General features: G+C 34.5%; 1 protein-coding gene and 1 pseudogene across 1 annotated transcript; both read right to left on the bottom strand.

Moving 5' to 3' along the window:
• Positions 1–764: 764 nt before the first annotated feature.
• Positions 765–3,339, bottom strand: LOC113105481 (uncharacterized). The gene is made up of 6 exons (XM_026266565.1): positions 3,274–3,339; positions 2,822–3,172; positions 2,381–2,731; positions 1,167–1,274; positions 963–1,024; positions 765–881 (listed from the first exon to the last, which is right to left on the bottom strand). The coding sequence occupies exons 1-6, from the start codon at positions 3,317–3,319 to the stop codon at positions 765–767; spliced, it is 1,035 nt and encodes a 344-aa protein (XP_026122350.1). The 5' UTR covers positions 3,320–3,339.
• Positions 3,340–9,192: 5,853 nt separating this feature from the next.
• On the bottom strand, positions 9,193–18,948 carry LOC113105361 (uncharacterized; annotated as a pseudogene).
• Positions 18,949–20,379: the final 1,431 nt, after the last annotated feature.

A 20,379-nucleotide genomic window follows, 5' to 3' on the forward strand; every position in this document is an offset into this window, starting at 1 on the left:
GCTGATTAGGTTTCTTTCAAACTGATATGTACTAACACAGTCATTTACTGTTTTTATTTAATGGGTTAGGTCACTCAAAACTTTAAATAGACACTTTAATCTGAACAAGCATGTGTGCGTTGAGAAAGTAATGTGTGTTTCTAGTAGAATGTGACTAAAGGTCATCCTAAAGGAGAATGTTATTTTTTTGTTTCTAAATATATAAATGATCCTCAAAATAAATAAATATATATATATATATATATATATATATATATATATATATATATATATATATATATATATAGTATATTTATTTGTACTATTTATTGATTATGCATCTTTTTTGTGATAGAAAAAAACATTCTAAAATTAGACTGTTTACATTAAAATCATATAAATATAATGGCAGTGAGGAAGGAGTTGTTTTTTTGTTGTTGTTTGTTTGTTTTTTTGAATAATTGCAGCAATAGTAAAATACTGCACCATATTAGCAAAATATTGTACCATGACAATGTTATTTAATGTGTTGAGGAAAGTGATTTCTGTACAATAGCGGGTCATTGGAAAGTCTGAGCAGATCGTATGACATTTTTTGTAACAAATATTTATTATAAAATTGTCTGTACTTTGAATAGTGTGCTTTTTTGTAACTACACTAATGCCAGAAAAAAAAAAAGATTTTCTTGAGGAAGAATAATTGTTTGTAAATCAGAACATGTATGCAAACATTTTGACAAAGCAATAGAAATAAATTAATGCAAAAATGTAACATAAAATAGTTTTCAGCTTTGTTGATGGCATGATAAACCAGAATACAGTGTGTCCTCAGGATGGCTCTCCCTCTTCATTCTTGTGTGTTTGGCGGAGGTTAGTACAGTAGCGTAAGTAATTTCCCTGTTCTAAAAAAAAAAAAATCAAACCGTTTATCATATTACTTATTATGTATGCTTCTCAGTGGCTTTAAGTCTGTTACCAGTTACCTTCATTGACACATCATCATTATCATCCTCATTGGTAGTTTGTATCTGTTGAGACTTTATCCCTGTTTAAATAGAGATGTAACAGTTTGAGAATTTATTTTTAAAAGAGAATGGCCATTGCTCATACTTGGCTTAAAAATAAGATAATATTACAGTATGTTAGATTAGGGACAAAAATGTAATTACATTCATACAAATACTTACCACTTTTCCTCAAACAACAAAGTAGGATATTGATGGTAAAACTTATTGACAGTAGTGCTGCAAGGCCGATTTGGATGTAAAATAGTATGCGCTGATTCTCAAAGTTTTCTAAAAAAGAAGAAGAAGAAAAAAAAGAAGAAAAAAAGATAAATGAATTGTACTTTGGAAAATATTCAAATACAACATATATATATATATATATATATATATGCAAATACATCTTTACAACTTTACATTAGATACATACATAGTTATGGGTTTTTCTTTTTTCCTCAGCATTGATGCTGTTTGATTATTAATGATGAGATCACGGAGAGTGGCAGCTTTGGCAGGCTGCATTCACACCGATTAACACTAATTTATATTTATATTTCAATACATCAGATGTGTTGTCCTGTTCTGAAAACATAACTGACTATGTTTCCATCAGTTTCGTATTAAAGTATTTGGTGATGCAAGTGCATTTATCCGCAGCCGTCAAATATTGAAATAACAGGCAATGCGCAAGAGTCTCACAGCGCATATTCTGTGCAGTGTAGACCGTCGCAATGGTCTCTAGGTCACACAAGTGCCATTAACGGGGGGAAACCATGCTTAGGATCGATTCAGAAGCGTTGAAGAGAGAATTGCAATGCATCGGAGAATCTACCTTTTTCTCCCACCCCTATTATATTTATGAAGGGTTCAGGTGCAAAAGCCTCTAAGTGCTGTATGAAATTTTCACCAAAAATTAAAATTTTTATCAGGCTCCTATGTTAAGGTTCATTACATTTATTCTAATAGCAGTGTATAGATCCTTTTCTGTGCAATTAAAGTGAAATAATTAAAAACAAATGTGGGAGCCTGAGAAAATTTTTTAATTTTTTAATTTTAGAAGAACATTTCAGATGGCACTTAGAGGACTTTGCAACTGAACTCTTCAATTATATGTAATATTCATGATTAGTCACATTGTCAATTTTGTATTCAAATTTTAATAGGTGACCAGAATTAATATTACATTTGAATTTTTATTCAGCATTGTAGATGTAAATACATTTAAAGGTGACTTGAATTTATAATATTTACTTATCTGTTTTGTAATTATTTTTTATTATTAATTTTTTGGACTACATTATTGCAAGACCATATTGTCTGCTGCACAACTCTGCGTGTTTAAAAAAACGCTTTTTATAAATACAAGTACAAAGACATAATACAATTCTCACACTTACCAGGATTGTGTTTATAAACCTTTCCAAATAAAGCCTCCCCACATGTGGCCAGTGCACAGTAAATTCCTGTTTGTGAGGAACTGATCTTTTTCTTTGGGAGGATGAATTCACAGGACGGTGAAAGACAGTCAGCTTCAGAGCTCCTCACGCATCCATCACTTGTGTTTCCATGAACATGAATGAATCCTGGAGGAGATTCGTCTGATCCATGTTTGAACCAGTAGAGATGATTTTCACCTCCACTGCTAACTATTTCATTTTGGATTGAACATTGTAGAGGCACGTTTACCTCTGATTTAACAAGTTCAGTCTTGGGCAACTTTAGACTCGTGGGTTTGCTGATTTCTGCTCCTAGAATGGATGATGTTTTGCATAAATAGCTGTTTTTCCCACATCATCATTATAAACACTTTAACATGAAGGTAATATGCACTGACTCACCTTTAATAACCAGACGAGTACCATTTCCAAATTCAATTACATTAGAGAAAGATGTAGCACAATAGTATGTGCCTGAATCTGATTGTAAGGCATTTACAATTGTCAGATTAAAACTGTCAGTCCCTCTTACAACTTCAAAATGACTGCTGTTAAATTCATCTTGAAATTGGCTTCTTGATGAATGGAGAAGTGAGGAAACAATGAGACGTGGTTCTCCTCCAGTGACTTGCTTGTACCACGATGCCATACTTATTTGTCCTGTTTTAATGAAGCAGGATAAAACCACAGGATCTCCATCATGAACTGATACAACTGGGTGAAGTTGTACAATGTTTCCATATACTGCCTTAACTGCTAAAAGATTGTAAACCATGCATAAATTCTGATGATCCTTACAAAAGCATGACCATTATTTGTTATATTTATGTCAAAATTATTGAAATGAAACTTACAGATTTCACACAAGAAGAAGATCATCACACAAACTCGTCTGTCCATTTTATCATCATACAGATCATTCTGTGTTCAGGCTAAAAAAAGAATCTCACACAAAGTTAACTGTTATATACACTTATATCTTAAGATCACATGGTTCTGTTTGTCAGCAAATCATCACCCATTTCCTGAACTTGACACAGTTTTATGTGCAGTGCTTCCAACCCACACATTAGTTCTGTAGGCAAAAAAGATTGATCCATGGATGAAGTCTTTACCTTTTTTCCCCCAAATAGTGAATTTTATTTGTATTTTGTTTTCAACCTCAAATTATTAAAAAGCATAAATTAAAATTATTATTTATTCTAATCTCGTCTTCAAGTATCCACATTTGACAATTAAATATAGCTACATATGTGCATATATGGAAAAATAAAGTAAATTGGGCAATATTTAATTGTCATGCTCTACCAAATGTTTATTATTATTATTATTATTATTATTATTATTTTAATATTAGTTGTTTGATTCAGGCCATATGTAGATTAAACCTGACACAGAAAAACCCTGTCCATGGTCCTGAAATTACACAACGTTTGGATGTTGTGCTGATTTGTCAAAACAAAAAGCAATATCATATTTTGATGCACCATATTTAGTGTTCTTATTAATAAATTAAATGTGAAATTATTATGCATCATATTTGATTAGCTTCTATGAATGGGCCAATGTTGATATTGCCTTCATCGCCTTCATCATTCTGCAGTAGTACTAATGACTAATAAACATAATTTGTATATATTTAAATACAGTTACTTACATTTTCTGTTTTTTTAAACATTTAATGAGTCTGTGGTTTGAATCTGTTTTATTACTTAATTTCGCTATCGATGAACCTCAACCTAAAGGTGAACTATGTGATTATTTTTCAATGTTAAAATACTTTTTAAAATACTTGTAGCATGATAATTATGTTTAAATCTCTTTGAATGGTTCATGTTGTGACAAGGTTAAGCAACTTTAAGTTTAAGAAACATTAAGCTATTAATGGGTTATATATTGAATCACTGTGCCTCTGTGGTGCTATCAAAACTTTGCCGTGTTTTTTTTATTTTTATTTTTTATTATGATGTAGCTCAACACAGCAATGTTGGCTTAACTGATGGTGTGAATTTAAGGGGGGACTACCTGTTTGTCTGAACACGAAACCATATGAGAGTTATGTTTGCAATTTAATTTGATAATTACATATTGTAATCAAATCATTAAATTAAAATTTAAAAAATGTAATCATCATTAAATTAAAACCCTTATGCTCATATGCAAATTTGTGCAATTCATGTCTGTTTTTGGCCTGCCATAGGCAGACACATCACGTTGATCTAAACTATAATTTACACAAACAATGAGCTGATAATCATGCACATCAGAAGGTGAGGTTGAACATTTGTGTGTATGAGCAGGCTAAATTGTATTTTCGTTTATTGTAAAACATGAGCAGTGTCCTATGAGTTGGTGTTTTTTTTTTTCTTTTTTTTAATCTAGAGCAGTGTCCTGTGAGAACAAATGTAACACTTTAAATCAAAAGTCTTTGTAGTTCAGTCTCACGCTTTCACAAGTGATAGTGATGCACTAAGTGTAAGCAACTGTAAATGCATGTGACTGCTTTTGACACCTTTATTTTAGCAACATCAGACACTGTGGGGAAAATTTTGACCACTAAGATTAAGATCTAAAGAAGCCTGAAGGCTGCTTGATCTTTCCATTCTGTTTTCACTTTCATGCACTGACCACAAATGCAACACAGTGACTGACAGTCTGCACTGTGACCTCATAAATGAGATTGCTGATCTGTCTGCTCTGTTTTCCACTGTACTGCTAAATAACACATAATATTAATAATAATTATGATCAGGGATGGGCAGTATATCAAATATAAGTATTGGAAATACTGCCCATCCCTGATTATGCTAATAATAATAATACAATATAACACTGTTACGCATTTGTAAGATGTTATATATATATATACATGCATTTATATTAACTATTTTTAATATTCAATTAGATTTGTTTTTTTATTTGCATTTTACGAGACAGATCATTGCATAGCAATGGAAAAAACAATTAGAGGCGTAATCGAACAGACAACTAACACTATTAACAGCAATTATTATGATGCAATCAAACTTATAGCAAAATTTGGTAGTTCTCTGTATGTTTTATCAGGGTTGACATCATCTGAGGTTCTCTCATTTAATACACATAATACATATATTACCTCTGTGAAGATAGCTTAAAGAAACATACACAGATCAAAATATTATATTTAGAAATGTACATATACTTAATGAAAAAAACTACCACAAACCAGCGTTTTTATGTGTGTTGTGTCATATTCTAACTTGGATGGTGTTAGTTTGCTATTCTCGCTCAGTTCTTCCTGTTTTTAGCAGCAGGGGGAGCAGGATAAGTGAAAAATAGTAACATTTACATTACTATTTAATTTATGAAGTGTGATTAATTGTATGCACTGAACATATTTTATTATGTATTTATTTAACCCTTATGCTGTTCTAGAAAGCCTTTCCTGAAGTTGGTTTTCTGTTTACACAGTCCCAGCTTGTATATGACATTTTATCTTGGATTAAAATTTTTTGCCAGCTTCGTTTTTATATTTTTTTCTTTTCATTGGCAATTGTATTAATTTTTTGAATTGATTGCTCATAGGGTTTATTGATCTGATATTATGCACAATAGTTCTTGAGTACAAATAAGCATCATGGTGAATAATTTTGACAAAATTCACATAAAAAATGCATGGCCTACAACCAATTGTGCTTATTTAATTTAATAAAATTTTGGTGCTAACTTTTTCTAAGTGAAAGAAAACAAGCTATTTGTGATTTTGCTAATGGAAAGGGATGTGAAGACAAAGGTTGGCGTCAGTATTTTTGTGGTTTTGAAGCAGCAAGTGAAAGAAAAATAAATGGGTCTTGTGTTGTGGGTGGAAACTACTTGATGCATGTTCATGCTCACACTGAGACCAAAGGTGTTGATCCATTTTTACTTTGTTTATTTTTAAGGTGTTTTATTTGTATAATTTATATATGTATTCATCTATTTATATTTATTTGTTTTATTTTATTTGTAACATACTATAATTGTAATGTGCATACATGTATGTGTGTGGTTTTATTTCACATGGACAATTCAAAATAACATTACAGCAGCAGTTGCTCTATTTACTTCTAGCACAAAAATAAGAACAAACCCAAATTCAACACACAGTAATACAATATGTGTAAAAAGAAATACAAATAAGCAATTATATAAAATAATTCTACCCTAAATAAAATAAATAATGTCCTCAAGATTTATTCTGTTTAGGCCAGAAGGATTCTGGATCAATCAAATGATATATTTTGATCAAAGTTGTAAGCATACAGTACAAGATTCAATGCTGATCCGCTGATGTTCACCTCAGCAGTTTCTACTCTACACTAAACAGTTTCATCATGTTACTCACTCAGCAGGATATGATGTCATTCTCTCACTCAGCCCCTCTTTTAGTTTGACTCACATGTTTAACCTGACCAGATTTCCTTAAATTTTTCGAACTTTTCTTCTGGTCTTGAAATTAAATGAAGAGATTTTCCTGGTGGGAGTCATGTTTTCTTCTGTATCTGTATTCTGTATCTGAGTAAGGAGGGAGAGAATAGGCTTAGTAGGAGTTAAATAGACCAAAGGTTACTGCAAACAGTCTTATGCACATTGAATGGAAGAAGACTGTCTAAAACTCTTTTGCATATTTTGAGCAACTGATTAAAATCTTACCACAGAACAGGTGTGTAAACTGGGCATGACTATCTGTGGCATGACCTTGAGGTGTGTGGTATCGATCTTATCGAACTTTAATCAGATCCTTGCACCATTCACATTATAAAATAAATTAAATCCAGCAACAACAAAAAATATGTTTTATAACTTATCATGTTGCAATGGTGTCTGAAAATAAAATACACAGAGCATGGGGGTCTATTTCTGTTTTTATGAAAGAAAGAAAAAATAAGACAAACATGCCATATTGCTCAAATTACAGTTTATTCACATACATTACACCAACACTAAAGCACATCAAGCATGACATAGATGTCTCTGGTTGTTTACAGAATAAAAAGATTGACTGTAAACATTTGAGTTTCATATTTATTCAGAACATAAGAATTATGATTTATCACATGGTATTCAAAGTGGCTCTGGTTAGCAAAAATTTTAGCAACTATATGCATATACAGTATTAAACTACTAAAATTGCTATTTATTTATTTCAATCCAGAGTATTATTTATGTCTTTGCCTCTCCTCTCGCTGCTGTTTTTGCTTTGGTTTTTGAATTTTAAGGCAACATAATTCAAATCAGAGGTCCTGTGGCACTAAAATACAAAAATATACATTAAGTGATACATCGTCAACACCAGCTTTATCAAAATACTTTTAACCGTTGCACTTGAGACTATATCATCTGTAGCATGAAAATAAAATAAAATAAAAATAAAATATCAGATCATTTTTAATGCTTCAAAAGGACATTAATAGTTTATACTGTCACAGCCTTCTGTCTTTCTGTCACTGTCTTCTGTGCGTGTTGTGTTTGTTTGGTGGCATGTGCTCTCTCCTGTCTTTTTCTGACCCCACCCACCTTGTTACCTCATTACTGTTTAGTTGCTCCACCTGTGTTTCTCCCTTGCTCCTGGACACTTTACCTTCACTCCGCACACCTGTTTGACCCACTCTCTCTCACACACACACACACACACACACACACATACACACACACCTGGTGCCCATTGCCCTTGGCAAAATATTAGTTCTTTTAAAAATCGTCTTTGATCTTTCAAGCTGTTGGATGCAACTCAGTGGGTGTTGTGCTCCATTGATCATTGAGCAGTTTAATAAAAAGGTCATCTATTTTAAGTAAACATGACTCCTGTGGGTGAACAAAGGCCTCCCGTAGCAAATAAATGTGTTTTTGTTATATTCAAAATGTAATAATCACTTTAATCTAGCTTTAGAGAGACTTTAAATGTCTCTGTCTGTTTGTGATTCCTCACTGCCATCATCTGGTAGTTTATAATAGTTGTATGTCACATTGTTGTCACATGACCTCATGTATTGTATGTTTAGGAAAATGTTGTCCAGTTGTCATCTTGGAAAATTAAAACAGTTTAAAATTTTGTTAAACCATGTAGTCAATATGAATCAAAATGGACAATTTTTTATTGCAAGATTTCTCAGTGCACAGAACTTTAAAGAAAATTATCATTTAACCTTTCCTTTTTGCAGCATTAACAATCTCATTTATTTTTCAAGCCTTTCCCTGAAACTAAAACCAACATGTTTCTCCCACTTTTTCTATCACTTTTCACGAATTGTGAAATCAAGTCCCATCCTGATTTTTTCCCACATTGAATATTCTGTTTCACTCAAAACACATTCTGTTGAATTATTTGTCTGATCAAGTATTGAGTAAAGAAATATGTTTAAATATTATATTTGATATTTGTACCATATTCCTGAAACTAAAAATGGAAGGTCAAATCGAGTGCATTGTATTGTGGGATTCACTATTCAACACAGCATGCTCTGTCATAGAGGAAGTAACTATATTGTGTTGACCAAATTAGAAGTTTGACCTAAATCTAATTAGCCAAAGTTAAAAGGTGTATTGTCTCTGTACAAGTGATGAACACAGTACTTTCACACTTGCAGGATGTGGTTATTATTTTTATAGAATTTTGCACGTCGTCTCCCAGAAGTGTTTATCTTAACACATATAACACATTGCAAAATAAGCACAGACGTGCATAGGCAGATTTGATCTTTATCTTAATATGGAATATTATGGTAAGTTTTGACAGTCAGCAGCAATAAGTTTCAAATCTCATCTCCTCTAAGGTCCTTTTTCTCTGACCTCTTTGAAGGGTTCTCTGACCTCTTGGAAGGGTTCAGGACAGCATCAGTGTTGCAGTACTAGAATAAAAATAAGAATAATTTAAAAAAATTATGCACTCTATTACCCCATTTAATCCCACCGGTCAAAATAGTGAACGTAAAAAAAGGTTTTTATTGAAAATTATACTAATAGTTTAGCTCCAACCCTGATCAAACACACCTGAGCCTGTTAATCAATGTCTTTGGGGTCATTAGAAATCACACTGTATCGTCATTAGTTATCTGGATTTGTTGAGCCGATCTATCTGTTAGAATTAAAATGATAATAATAATAATGCTTAAACTGAAAAATTGCAAAAATGAAAAAGAAACTGGTTCTTACCTTTTTTTCTCAGTGTTATACAGAGTAAAATATTGACTGTAAAACTAACTGTACACAGTACTGCAAGGACAATTAAAATAAAATACTGCATCCCCTCACTATTAAATTCATCTGAAAAACATAAAAAATGATGCAAGTTTATGAATTTTGAGTGTGGGTTCAACAAATATTTTGTCAAATTAAATCAAATCCAAATAAAAGTTCATCACAAGTGACCACAGCATCAGAGAGACCAACATTCATTTGGTGAGGTTATACAGACAGCTCTGTGTAGGAAAGAAGGTACAGAGTTCTTCCCACACTCATTTTTTTCATGTCTCCATGAGTATAAACCATTCCTGGATTAATTGTGTCTGAACTTCGTCTGTACCAGTAGACTAATTTTACTCCTATCTGACACATCTTTGCCTCTACTGTGCACTGCAGAGTCATATTGCTTCCTGGCTTCACAACACCAAGCACAGGCTGTTGAATAACAACAGGTTTGATTTCTGCATCTATAATGAAAAAATAAAATAATAATAATAATTAACACTGACAATAAATCGTCCATCCTTTAAGTTTAAATATCAGAACCCTCACCTTTAACCAGCAAAACACTTCCGGTGCTGAAGGAAATAATATTAGCATAGACAGTGCCACAGAAATATGTGCCTGAATCAGATTTGAAGGTCCTCAGGATGGTTAAATTAAAGTTATCATCTTTTCGCACTTCATGAAAATGATTTGCTTCAAAGTCAGGAGAAAATTAATTTGGTTAAGAGTGGTGATATGATGACACTATTGGGACAGGTTTCTCCTCAAGAACCTGTTTATATAATAGTGCTCAGTGTTACTGAACATCTAAAATAAGACAAGGTAACAATACATTGCCTCCCTCTTTTACAGTTACAACCTGATCCACACTAGCAACATTGCAGTTATGTTCACCTTTTAGAATAATGATTAACATAGTATTCAATAATGACATGAAGATGATTGGGAAAAGAATGACTGAATGATGTAATATTTTGTACTTCATGAAGAAAAAGAAAGAGTATTATGTTACTGCATTGTTTCTCTGCATGCACAAATTACCGCTGGTTTCCTGAAGTAAGCTGCTAAGTATGGTATGTAAACAGCTGCAACTAGTAGCCATCTAATCTTGCCCGCAGGCCAGTTGAATAAAATTTAGAGAGATGTTTAGGGGGATGTCATGCAAAAATCTCAATAACTTTTTTACATTGTTATATGATATATTAGCTATAATATGAATTGATTGTTACATTGTAGGACAAGTGCATGGTATGATGATACCAAAACCTCAGAGTAGTCTATAAGGGGAAGAAGAAAGAAAACAAACATTTGAAGAAGCGTTGTATAGTTTCACAAATGGAAACTATTTTATGGTACATTACTGTTATCTGACTGCCATCATCTGGAAGTGACTAGTAGTACATTTCAAAATATTTGCATAATGGGGCATACATAATACATTCAAGTACATACATACTACATCTACTAAATAATTTTCTATGTTTGGGTCACTTTTCCATTGTTTGTAATATCAGAATCATTAAGAATTATTACCACAGTTTTTATCTATTGATGGTAATCAGTTTGGACTGAAATATTTTTTTCCTCATAAGCAAAATGTTGCCCCTCTCCATGGTGCTGAATTCAATGGTAAGTTATTGTAAACCCACAATTGTATTTTTTTCTCATGTTTTAATGTGTACAATTAAGACATAATAATGTACATTTAAACACTGAATTACATGATAACCACACACTGCTATTGGCATTTAAGAAAGCAGCATAAAAAATCTACATAAGGCAGTAATAGACATCTTTCCTTAATCACTTTGTCAACTGTAAACTAGTGTGGCACAACACTTGATGGTCGGGTAAAGACTTTTGTGTGCGGTATGTGGGAGAATAATTAGGGTGTGCTCACACTAGGTAATCTTAACCATGCAGGCATTATTCCCTGCATAAGTAAATTAAACTGATTTGCCATTGATTTGATAAGGAAATCTATGAATGTCTTATTTATTTTATTTAATTCAGCTTTTCAATAAAATAAAATAAAATAAAATATTTTATATCATTAGCAAATGTAAAGTAGCTTTTTAACTGGTGCAAGTCTCACACAAAACTGCCCCAGAATTACTATTATTTAACTATTCTACTAAGGTTAACTGGATTTATTAAAATTCATTCAAATCAACTCCTTTTGCTAAGTAAATTTTGTACATGGATCTAACATGGCTCTAACTTTTATGTCTAATCAGATCAAAATAGGATACAAATATGTATCCAGATCAAAATAAGTTGCTGATGGTAATTTGATGTGCAAATGAATTACCCTGAAAAGGCTCTTTTATTGTATATAAAGGTATAGTTACAGTGGCTGCCATGTGGAGGTCACATGACCAAATTCTAACTTTTTAGTGGGGTTTGTAATATTCTGGTCTGATAGAGTTAAAGTTAGCTTAGAAGGGTAGGATCATTGAGGCAGAGTCAATGACTGTGGTTGGTTCTGGGGGAAAAATTAGAAAATAAACATTTGCAAGTCAATCAATGTGGTTATTAAAGCATGACACTGGCAAACCACAACACTTAAAGTAGGATAATATTATTATTACTACTATTGTTAGGCATATGTGTTCACATTATTGTCGTTATTGTATTTATTACGATTTTATTTTTGTTGTTGTATGTTTTTTAATTTAAATATATAATTCACAATCTATCATATTTATCTAAATAAAAATGGATTTTGTACATAGGATGCTTCTCACAACATTGTTAACAGGTAAGTATAATATATGTGTATTTTTTACATCTAAGTAAAAAAAAAGAAAACACTTTAACAGCAATGAGAAATCTCACTGTATTTTTTTCAAGGATTTGTACTTTTTCCATGGTGGAAAAAGCATGGAAAAATACTTATCATCAATATTACATCATCGATGAGTTCATGAACTGGACTGAGGCTCAAGATTACTGCAGAATGATTTAGCAACATTTTACTACATGGAGGAACATGACCAAGTCGTTCAAACTCTGAAGAGCAAAGGTTACACTGATGGAGTTTGGATAGGATTGTATGATGATCGCTACAGCTGGAGATGGTCCAATGGTGAAAATGTTTTGACATACATCAACTGGGTACAAAATGAACTAGACCGCTATCAATCAAAAGAAGCTGGTGCTATTATATATTCCACAGGAGATTGGTCTGATGTGGAGTGCAATGTGGAGAGCCCGCTCCTGTCTTGTGCTATAATGGTAACTGAATATGCTTTTCTAACTTGACTAACATAAATGTAACAAATAGAGTGTCTTAATAAACTATATGTCCACAGCCACAATGAAAAAAACTGTCTTAATCCAAGAGAAAAAAAACTGGAGTGATGCTTTAAACTACTGCAGACTGTATCACACTGATTTTAAATCCCTGTAGAAAAGAAGATTCAAATACTGAGAATAAACATACAGTATGATACACAGGGTAATCATATGTTATTTTTATATTCTCTTCGTCTTTCATAATATCTGGTCTGTGTTGTGTAAATGTTTGAATGACACATGAAAACATGTTTATGATGACTATAAGCTCCAGCGGTTGATGGATCTGTTTGTCTTCAGTTGCAGCAAAAGCTGAGGAAACTGGGACTGCTGAGGGAAACCAATCTAACGTGGAGGACACAACCTGATGGCCAAATATTTCACACCCTGAACCCGGCAAACACAAAAAAACTAGCAATGTAAAACCATAACATTAATATTTCTCAGACAAGTAGCTTCGATTGTGTTATGATAAATTGGTAGGACTTGTATTTGGTGTAAATTAGCATAGTTTCTAACAAATATAGTTTTGTATTGTTGTCTTCAGTACATTGTTATGAAGTTCTACCTGCTTAAATTGAGTTTCTTCCTATAGTGTCATGGTTTTAAGAATTATTTTCTGAAATATTTATATTTCTGTCTGAATAATATGTTTGACATGTATGGGACATTGTGTTATAGGCCTAACTGAGTCAACAAAGATGGTGGTGGCAAATAAAATGATTTGTGAAGTAAAAGCATACTGTGGCCTGTTCATTTTCTGTTGTTTTATAGGACATTGGATTTTATTTTTTACCATCATCTCATGACATCTCTGTGAAAATCATATATGTTTTACATATATACATGGATTTTATCCAATTCACAAATGAACCACTATAAATATGATATAAACAATATTCACAATTAAAAGAACCAAAGACTTAAACTACTTAAGTATATGTGCATTGGATTTATTTAATACACGAGTTTCACAATTTGAGTTGAATTACTGAAATAAATGAACTTTTCCATGTCATTCTAATTCACTGAGATGCACCTGTATAGTTTAAAGCTGCAGTAGGTAACTTTTGTAAAAATATACATATTTTTACATATTTGTTAAACCTGTCATTATGTCCTGACAGTAGAATATGAGACAGATAATCTGTGAAAAAAAATAAAGCTCCTCTGGCTCCTCCCAGTGGTCCTATTGCGATTTGCAGAAAGTCATCTGCTCCAGGTAAGAAACAACCAATCAGAGCTGCGGTCCGTAACTTTGTTTGTGTTCAAAATGTAGAAAAAAGTATATAATAAGCGAGCACACCATGAATCCATTTTCCAAACCGTGTTTTTGGCTTGTCCTGAATCACTAGGGTGCACCTATAATAAGTGTTTATATTCGGACTATTTTAGATTGCTTCGGGGGTACAGCGGCGGAGTAACCCAGTACCTTTGTGATTCTTCATAGACATAAACAGAGAGAAGTAGTTCCGGCTACGATGTTCTTCCGCAAGACGCAAGCAGTTGTGTTTATTAACCGCTAGAGCGTCAAAAGAATTTGCGTTCGGCTGGATGCATAGGCTGAGTCGCTTCATACAGCGCACCAGTAGCACTTCAACAGATCAAAACACTAATAGTTATACCTAAATACACCGTTTAGGCGAGTTATCTTGTAAACTTGCTCTTAAATCAGTTTTAAAGTCTTAAATGATCGTAAAGAGTTGGGAGAAAATTGGATATGTGTTAGATCCACGTCATGTGCATCAGGTTTTAAAGAGACATTGCTGATTTTAAAGTGAAACCTATTTAAGTCTGTCATTGATGTAAAACAAAGATCAAAGAACAAAAGAAAAAGAGAAATCATTGGACTGTTCTAGCACCTGATTAACTTTAATAGCTTGAATAAAGATTATTCTGTATAAGTTATGTATATATATAATATAGTTAATGTGAAGATTGTTTTAAGATCACTTAAATTAAAAGTCGTTATATACTTCAGAGCCTATTAAATATTAAAATAATGGCTTTCAATTATACTGAAATGGGGGGGGGGGCAAAAGAGGGAAGGGAGTTCAGAGTTCAGTGGTGCCTGAGGGCAAAAGATGATTGAAATATAATATATACCACTTTTAATAAGAGTGGAAAATAGACTTAAGCAGCTTTTACAATTAGAAACTTTCTGAATTTATACATTTAAGGAGATTAAGCCTTGTAATGATTAGCATTTTGTGTTGGATATATCTGTTTTTATATAGTAATGTGCATGCAGAATATACATGTATAATATTAGTAGCTTTATATATATTTTTCCTTGTTATTATTATTTTTAATGAATTTATATATATATATATATATATATATATATATATATATATATATATATATATATATATATATATATATATAATCATGTTTCTGTCACTAAACTGAGAACAAACAAAACTGAAAGAATCTTTGGAGAACCCTGTAAGACTCTGTTCCTTGTCTGTGTGTTTTCTTCCCCCATGTGCTCCATGTGATGTTTATGTCCTATTTCTGTCTTCCTTTTCCTGTTCCCTGATTTGGTTAATTTGTCCTAGATGTTTCCAATGTTTATTATGTCATTGATTTCAGGTGTTCCTCATTGTGTCCCTCTAGTCCTGTGTATTTAATATTTTCCTGGTTTGAGTCTGTATTGTGAATATAAATTTCCTCAGTTATGTGTGATTTCTTGGTTCCTGGGATTTAATTAAAATCGCCATTGTGATTAATTTTATGTTCCTCACTTCCTCTCAACACTGGGGCAAATGTGACACACCCAAAATACTTTGTCCACGTTTTTAATATTAAATTTTAAAGTGTGCGAACCAAATAACAAAATGATGAATGCCACAAATCTATGTACAGATTTCAGAGAAGTTTTCTTCATTATTGTCTATCAGCAGCACATAAAAATATATTTTTGGTTAAGGAAGGACATTTGGGGGTTTAACATGTTGTGGTACGTGAAAAGGGACAGTCACTATTAGGTTCATTTTTTTCCTCATAGCTTACTTGAGGTCAGTGTGTTTGCATTTGTTCATACTGAAGTCATTTTCATCAGTAAACAAAATTACTGTTTTTACTATTCAGACAAAATGTATTTTCAACATCCTCAAAGATTCAGAACATGTTTTTGTTTTATTTTTGTTTTAGTTGAATATCATTAAACCTGATCTTAAAAATGAGTGAATTTGTTTTGGATTTGTAGTTGAGTTGTTCCCAGTGCAAGGATTAAAACTGCTTTGATAAGGAAATCTGAGTCTCTTGCACACAACTGCTTTTGCATATGGCGACAAAAGTTCTTTACAGACACCATTCCCTGACCCATTCTGAAGAATTTGCCTGCAATCCCTGGTAGTGCTGCTTTATTTGTATTGAACTGAAAAAGAAATATATTTTTTTAGGTCAATAACAAATATACAGTAGCATTCCAATTAATCTCAATGACAGTTGCTGGTTGCTGCAGGCCCCATTCCCCAAACTGCCCTGAAATGTATTTTTTCTCCAGAGTACAGAAAGTATTTATTGTACTACTAACTAACAATAACATAATTTAAATGGATTAAATCAAATTTACTTGTGAGTTAATTTTAGAGTAAAACTTTTCTGTCTGCCATTTCATTTTGCAATGTAAATGTTGCACATGACACTTGTATAATCATTTTAATTTCAAATCAAAAGGATCCTTAGAAAGGGAACAGCTTTAAGGCAAAATCAAGGACTGTGGATGGTTCTAGACCAAAAGAGAGCAAAGTGTCAAGCAAATTATTATGTGTATTCACAGTATTTTCAATAATGCATTTGTGGTTGTGTATTTATTCACTTAAAGTTGTCAGATATTCTTCATAATCCACCATATTTGTCTAATAAACAAAGTAATAAAGTTTGTACATGCTTCTCACAGCACTGTAAGTTTAAATGTGAGTTAACGTGTATAGAGAATTAGTTTGACCACAACAACTATTTCCCGTCCTCTAATCCGATTTCACATGTAGCAAAACAACACACTGTTTAATAAGCTTCTTATCACTAATAAACTAATAAATACTTTGGGATCAGCTTACATTGGTTTAAACAAAGACATCTGTGTCACGGTTATCTGCTCTGAAGGAGAAGGAGGAGTCTTTAATACATAGTTGTACACTGTTACATTCCATGTTTATTTATGATATTGTTGGTTGTTATGTGCTGCTGTGTGCTCTTTCTCTCTTTTTTGCTATTTCTCCATCCCAGCGTCTCAGTGTGCCAATACTACATCCTTAAAGTATATACTCTTTTGGTGCAGAAAAAGAACACTTTTTTGAGTGTGTATTGAAGAGTAGGCAAGCTTTGGGACATACTATCAGGTCACACAATTGCATCTTTAAAGGACAGCTCTGTCACACCTGTTACATGCACCCTGTCACTGTAAACTGGCCTTTCAATCATCTTGTCACAGTTAACATCCTCCACATTTAATTTAATTTAATTTAACTTCCTACTGTTCTGGAGAGAAATGAAGTAGATCGTTGATCTGCCAGTTGTGGGTCTTTCATGTGGAGAACTCTGCTCATATTTTATGCATAATAATGCATTTAAAAGTTAACAACCGAATGGATGTTTATAAAAGTTCACATTACTGTTGCAGATCAAATATAACACGGATAAGGTTAAACATTGATTATTAGTAACTCAAACCTCTTTTTAGTACACCGTTCTACCTAACCGTCGATTGCCATCCACCACATTTGTCATTTTATTCATGTTTGTAGTTCTGGACCGAATCCTTTGCCAAAGTGCAATGGTTTGTGGGCAATTTTAGCCATTAAAGTGTGCATGGATCCATACTTAAAAAATCGACCTGAAATAGTAAACCATCCGGGACTTTTGGCATGCTCTTTTCAACATACTATGCTTTGGGACACATTTATTCTAATCTCACATACTATTTAGGATGGATAGTATGAACATTTAGACACAGGGCAAATGTTACTGCTGCTCGACCAGGTGCAGAGGAGAGAAAGGTGACCACTGCCGCTCGTTACTTCGCAGAGGCAGCAAGCTCAAAAGCTGTTCAACATGCCTACCACACTGAAGTTTGACTTCAAGAGTGTTGCTCATGGAGTTTTGTCAGAGATTGACACTGTGTAAAACGTCTCTAGGTTACGTATGTAACCCTAGTTCCTTGAGGGAACGAGACGCTGTGTCAATGCACTTTGGGGAACCGCCCAGCGTGCGCGACTCTGAATATCGTGTGAAATCAGTCCAATGGAAGAGCGTGACGTCACAGGCGACGGGGTGACGTAAGCGACCAGAAAGCTATAAAAGCCTGGCCATGTGCCAGTACTCGATATTGGTAAGCTTCGCCCCAGAAAGCGAACCTCAGAAACTTCCTGTGTTGTGGAAGGCTTTGAGGGCAATGCCGGGGCCTTTAGAGACGATGCCGCGCCAGGGGACAGATCGCTCTATAACCGTGCTCTCCCATCCCCACTACATTTCTATAGTAGTCTGACGAGGGGATGTAGAGGCGGGCCGAAAATGGACGTTTCCACGACCTGGCAATCTCTTCATGCAGGTCGGGAAAAAATGGCAGGCCCCGGCTGGGAGGTGACTGACTCGCGCACAGGAAGCGTTCGTCATGCTTGCTTCTCTGCGGTTCAGCTGTTTTCTTGGCGGGCCAATCGATGCTTAATTTGGCCACCGTGCGAGTAACCACCTCCAAGAGCACCTCATACTGCGGCGAGTGGGGTGGCGAATCCCTGTCGATCGACTTCACATCAACCTCCTCGGAGGAAGAGAGGCAGAGTGTCGATCCCTCTCCCTGAGTGGAAGGAACCACTGAGCATGCTTCCGACTCTAGGGATTGGGTGCCGGATCTGGCAGAAGTGGAAGGAGATAGGGACTGGCCCGTGAACTCGCGAACCCCACGAGTGCAGCCGCCGCTCTGCTTCAGCAGAAGCGGGACCATCACCACTGGGAATGCTGGCGAAGGCCCCCTCATCGAAGAGGGCACTCCGGGAACGAAGCAGCCACACCGACATACGCTCACAGTGCGAGCAGTCCCTCGAGAGCCGACTCAGCGTGCTTCGAACCCAGGCAAACCACCCACAGGCAAACCCCACCCGTTATATATCTCGGGCAGGGAGGAACACACAACCTATAACGCGATTTGGAATCGCCATCAGAGTGTTTAACTTTCGCCTTGCTTTTTGGCATGTCTAGGAGCTCTGAACTGGACAGACAACAGTAAATAAGACTCACAAGACAAACAGTTTGACATTCACACACAGAGCGCTTGCTGAAAGACGCGAAGCTGACGCAAGCTGCGTGGCACGTGATTTTATAGCTTCCTGGTCGCTTACGTCACCCCGCCGGTGACGTCACGCTCTTCCATTGGACTGATTTCACATGACATTCAGAGTCGCGCACGCTGGGCGCGTTCCCCAAAGCACATTGATGCAGCTCGAGTTCCTGAAGAGGAACTTACTCAAGTAATGGCTCATTATAGCCATCTATATAAATAATTTGCATTGTTGTTGCGCTACGTCTCTCTTTATTTGGAGGCCATGGGGAGGTGGGTGCCATTATGTTTCTGTGAATCTTTTTCTCTTGTTTTTGCTTAGTGAGTGGACTTTTCTGTTTTTCATTTTCTTTTGTTTTGTCAGTTTAGACAAAACTTTTTTTTTTTTTTTTTACTTCTATTTTAGTTAGAGGGTTGTCTGGTTTGTTGTTTGGGCATTTCCCCCTACTGAAGTCTATTTTTGCTTCCTATTTTACTTTGTCATATTGGAAATCTTAACGTGTTTGTTGTGTTGAGCAGGGGACTGGTTCTCACTCAACCCAGCCAAATTTATGATTACTTTTCTCTGTTATCCCCTTACCTTAGACCCCTTACATCTGGGACATAACAAACAAACCAAGGGGTTACACAGGGCAGGCAGTTAAAGTAAGGTTAAATCTGCACCTATACAGTTTTTTTTATTATTATTATAAACCAAAGTGCAATGGTTGAAGATCATACAGACACAACATTTTTATTTAGGTAATTTATTGAGGAAATCAAAGTCACTCTTGTTGATGGGGTCTTAATGACATCTTCTGCTATAGACATTGTTTTGCAAAGCGCCATTTTAACAGGTCACCAGAGCAGCTACTGAGGAAAGCCAGAGGACAGAACCTGTAAATAACATGCATGAAAACAAGAGAGAATGGGGAACACCTCATCGTGACCCGTGTCTGAAGTATACCATGTTTACATTCGTAACCTGAGATGTTACCTTTCAAGGGAACTTTGAACTGCCTCCTCTAGGATGTTGCTATGGGGAACAGTATACCCACGCTGCCATGCTGAGGGGAGTACCAACACTAAGTACCAACTCTACCATTTCCATAGGAGTTGCCCCTGGGGATAGCTGTCCGTGACATTATCCCTTACAACCAAAGGCCTAGGCTACATGCCTAACTTACTTGTG

This window comes from Carassius auratus, chromosome 7 (genome assembly GCF_003368295.1).
Source record: "Carassius auratus strain Wakin chromosome 7, ASM336829v1, whole genome shotgun sequence".
In the NCBI taxonomy this organism is placed as follows: Eukaryota; Metazoa; Chordata; class Actinopteri; order Cypriniformes; family Cyprinidae; genus Carassius; species Carassius auratus.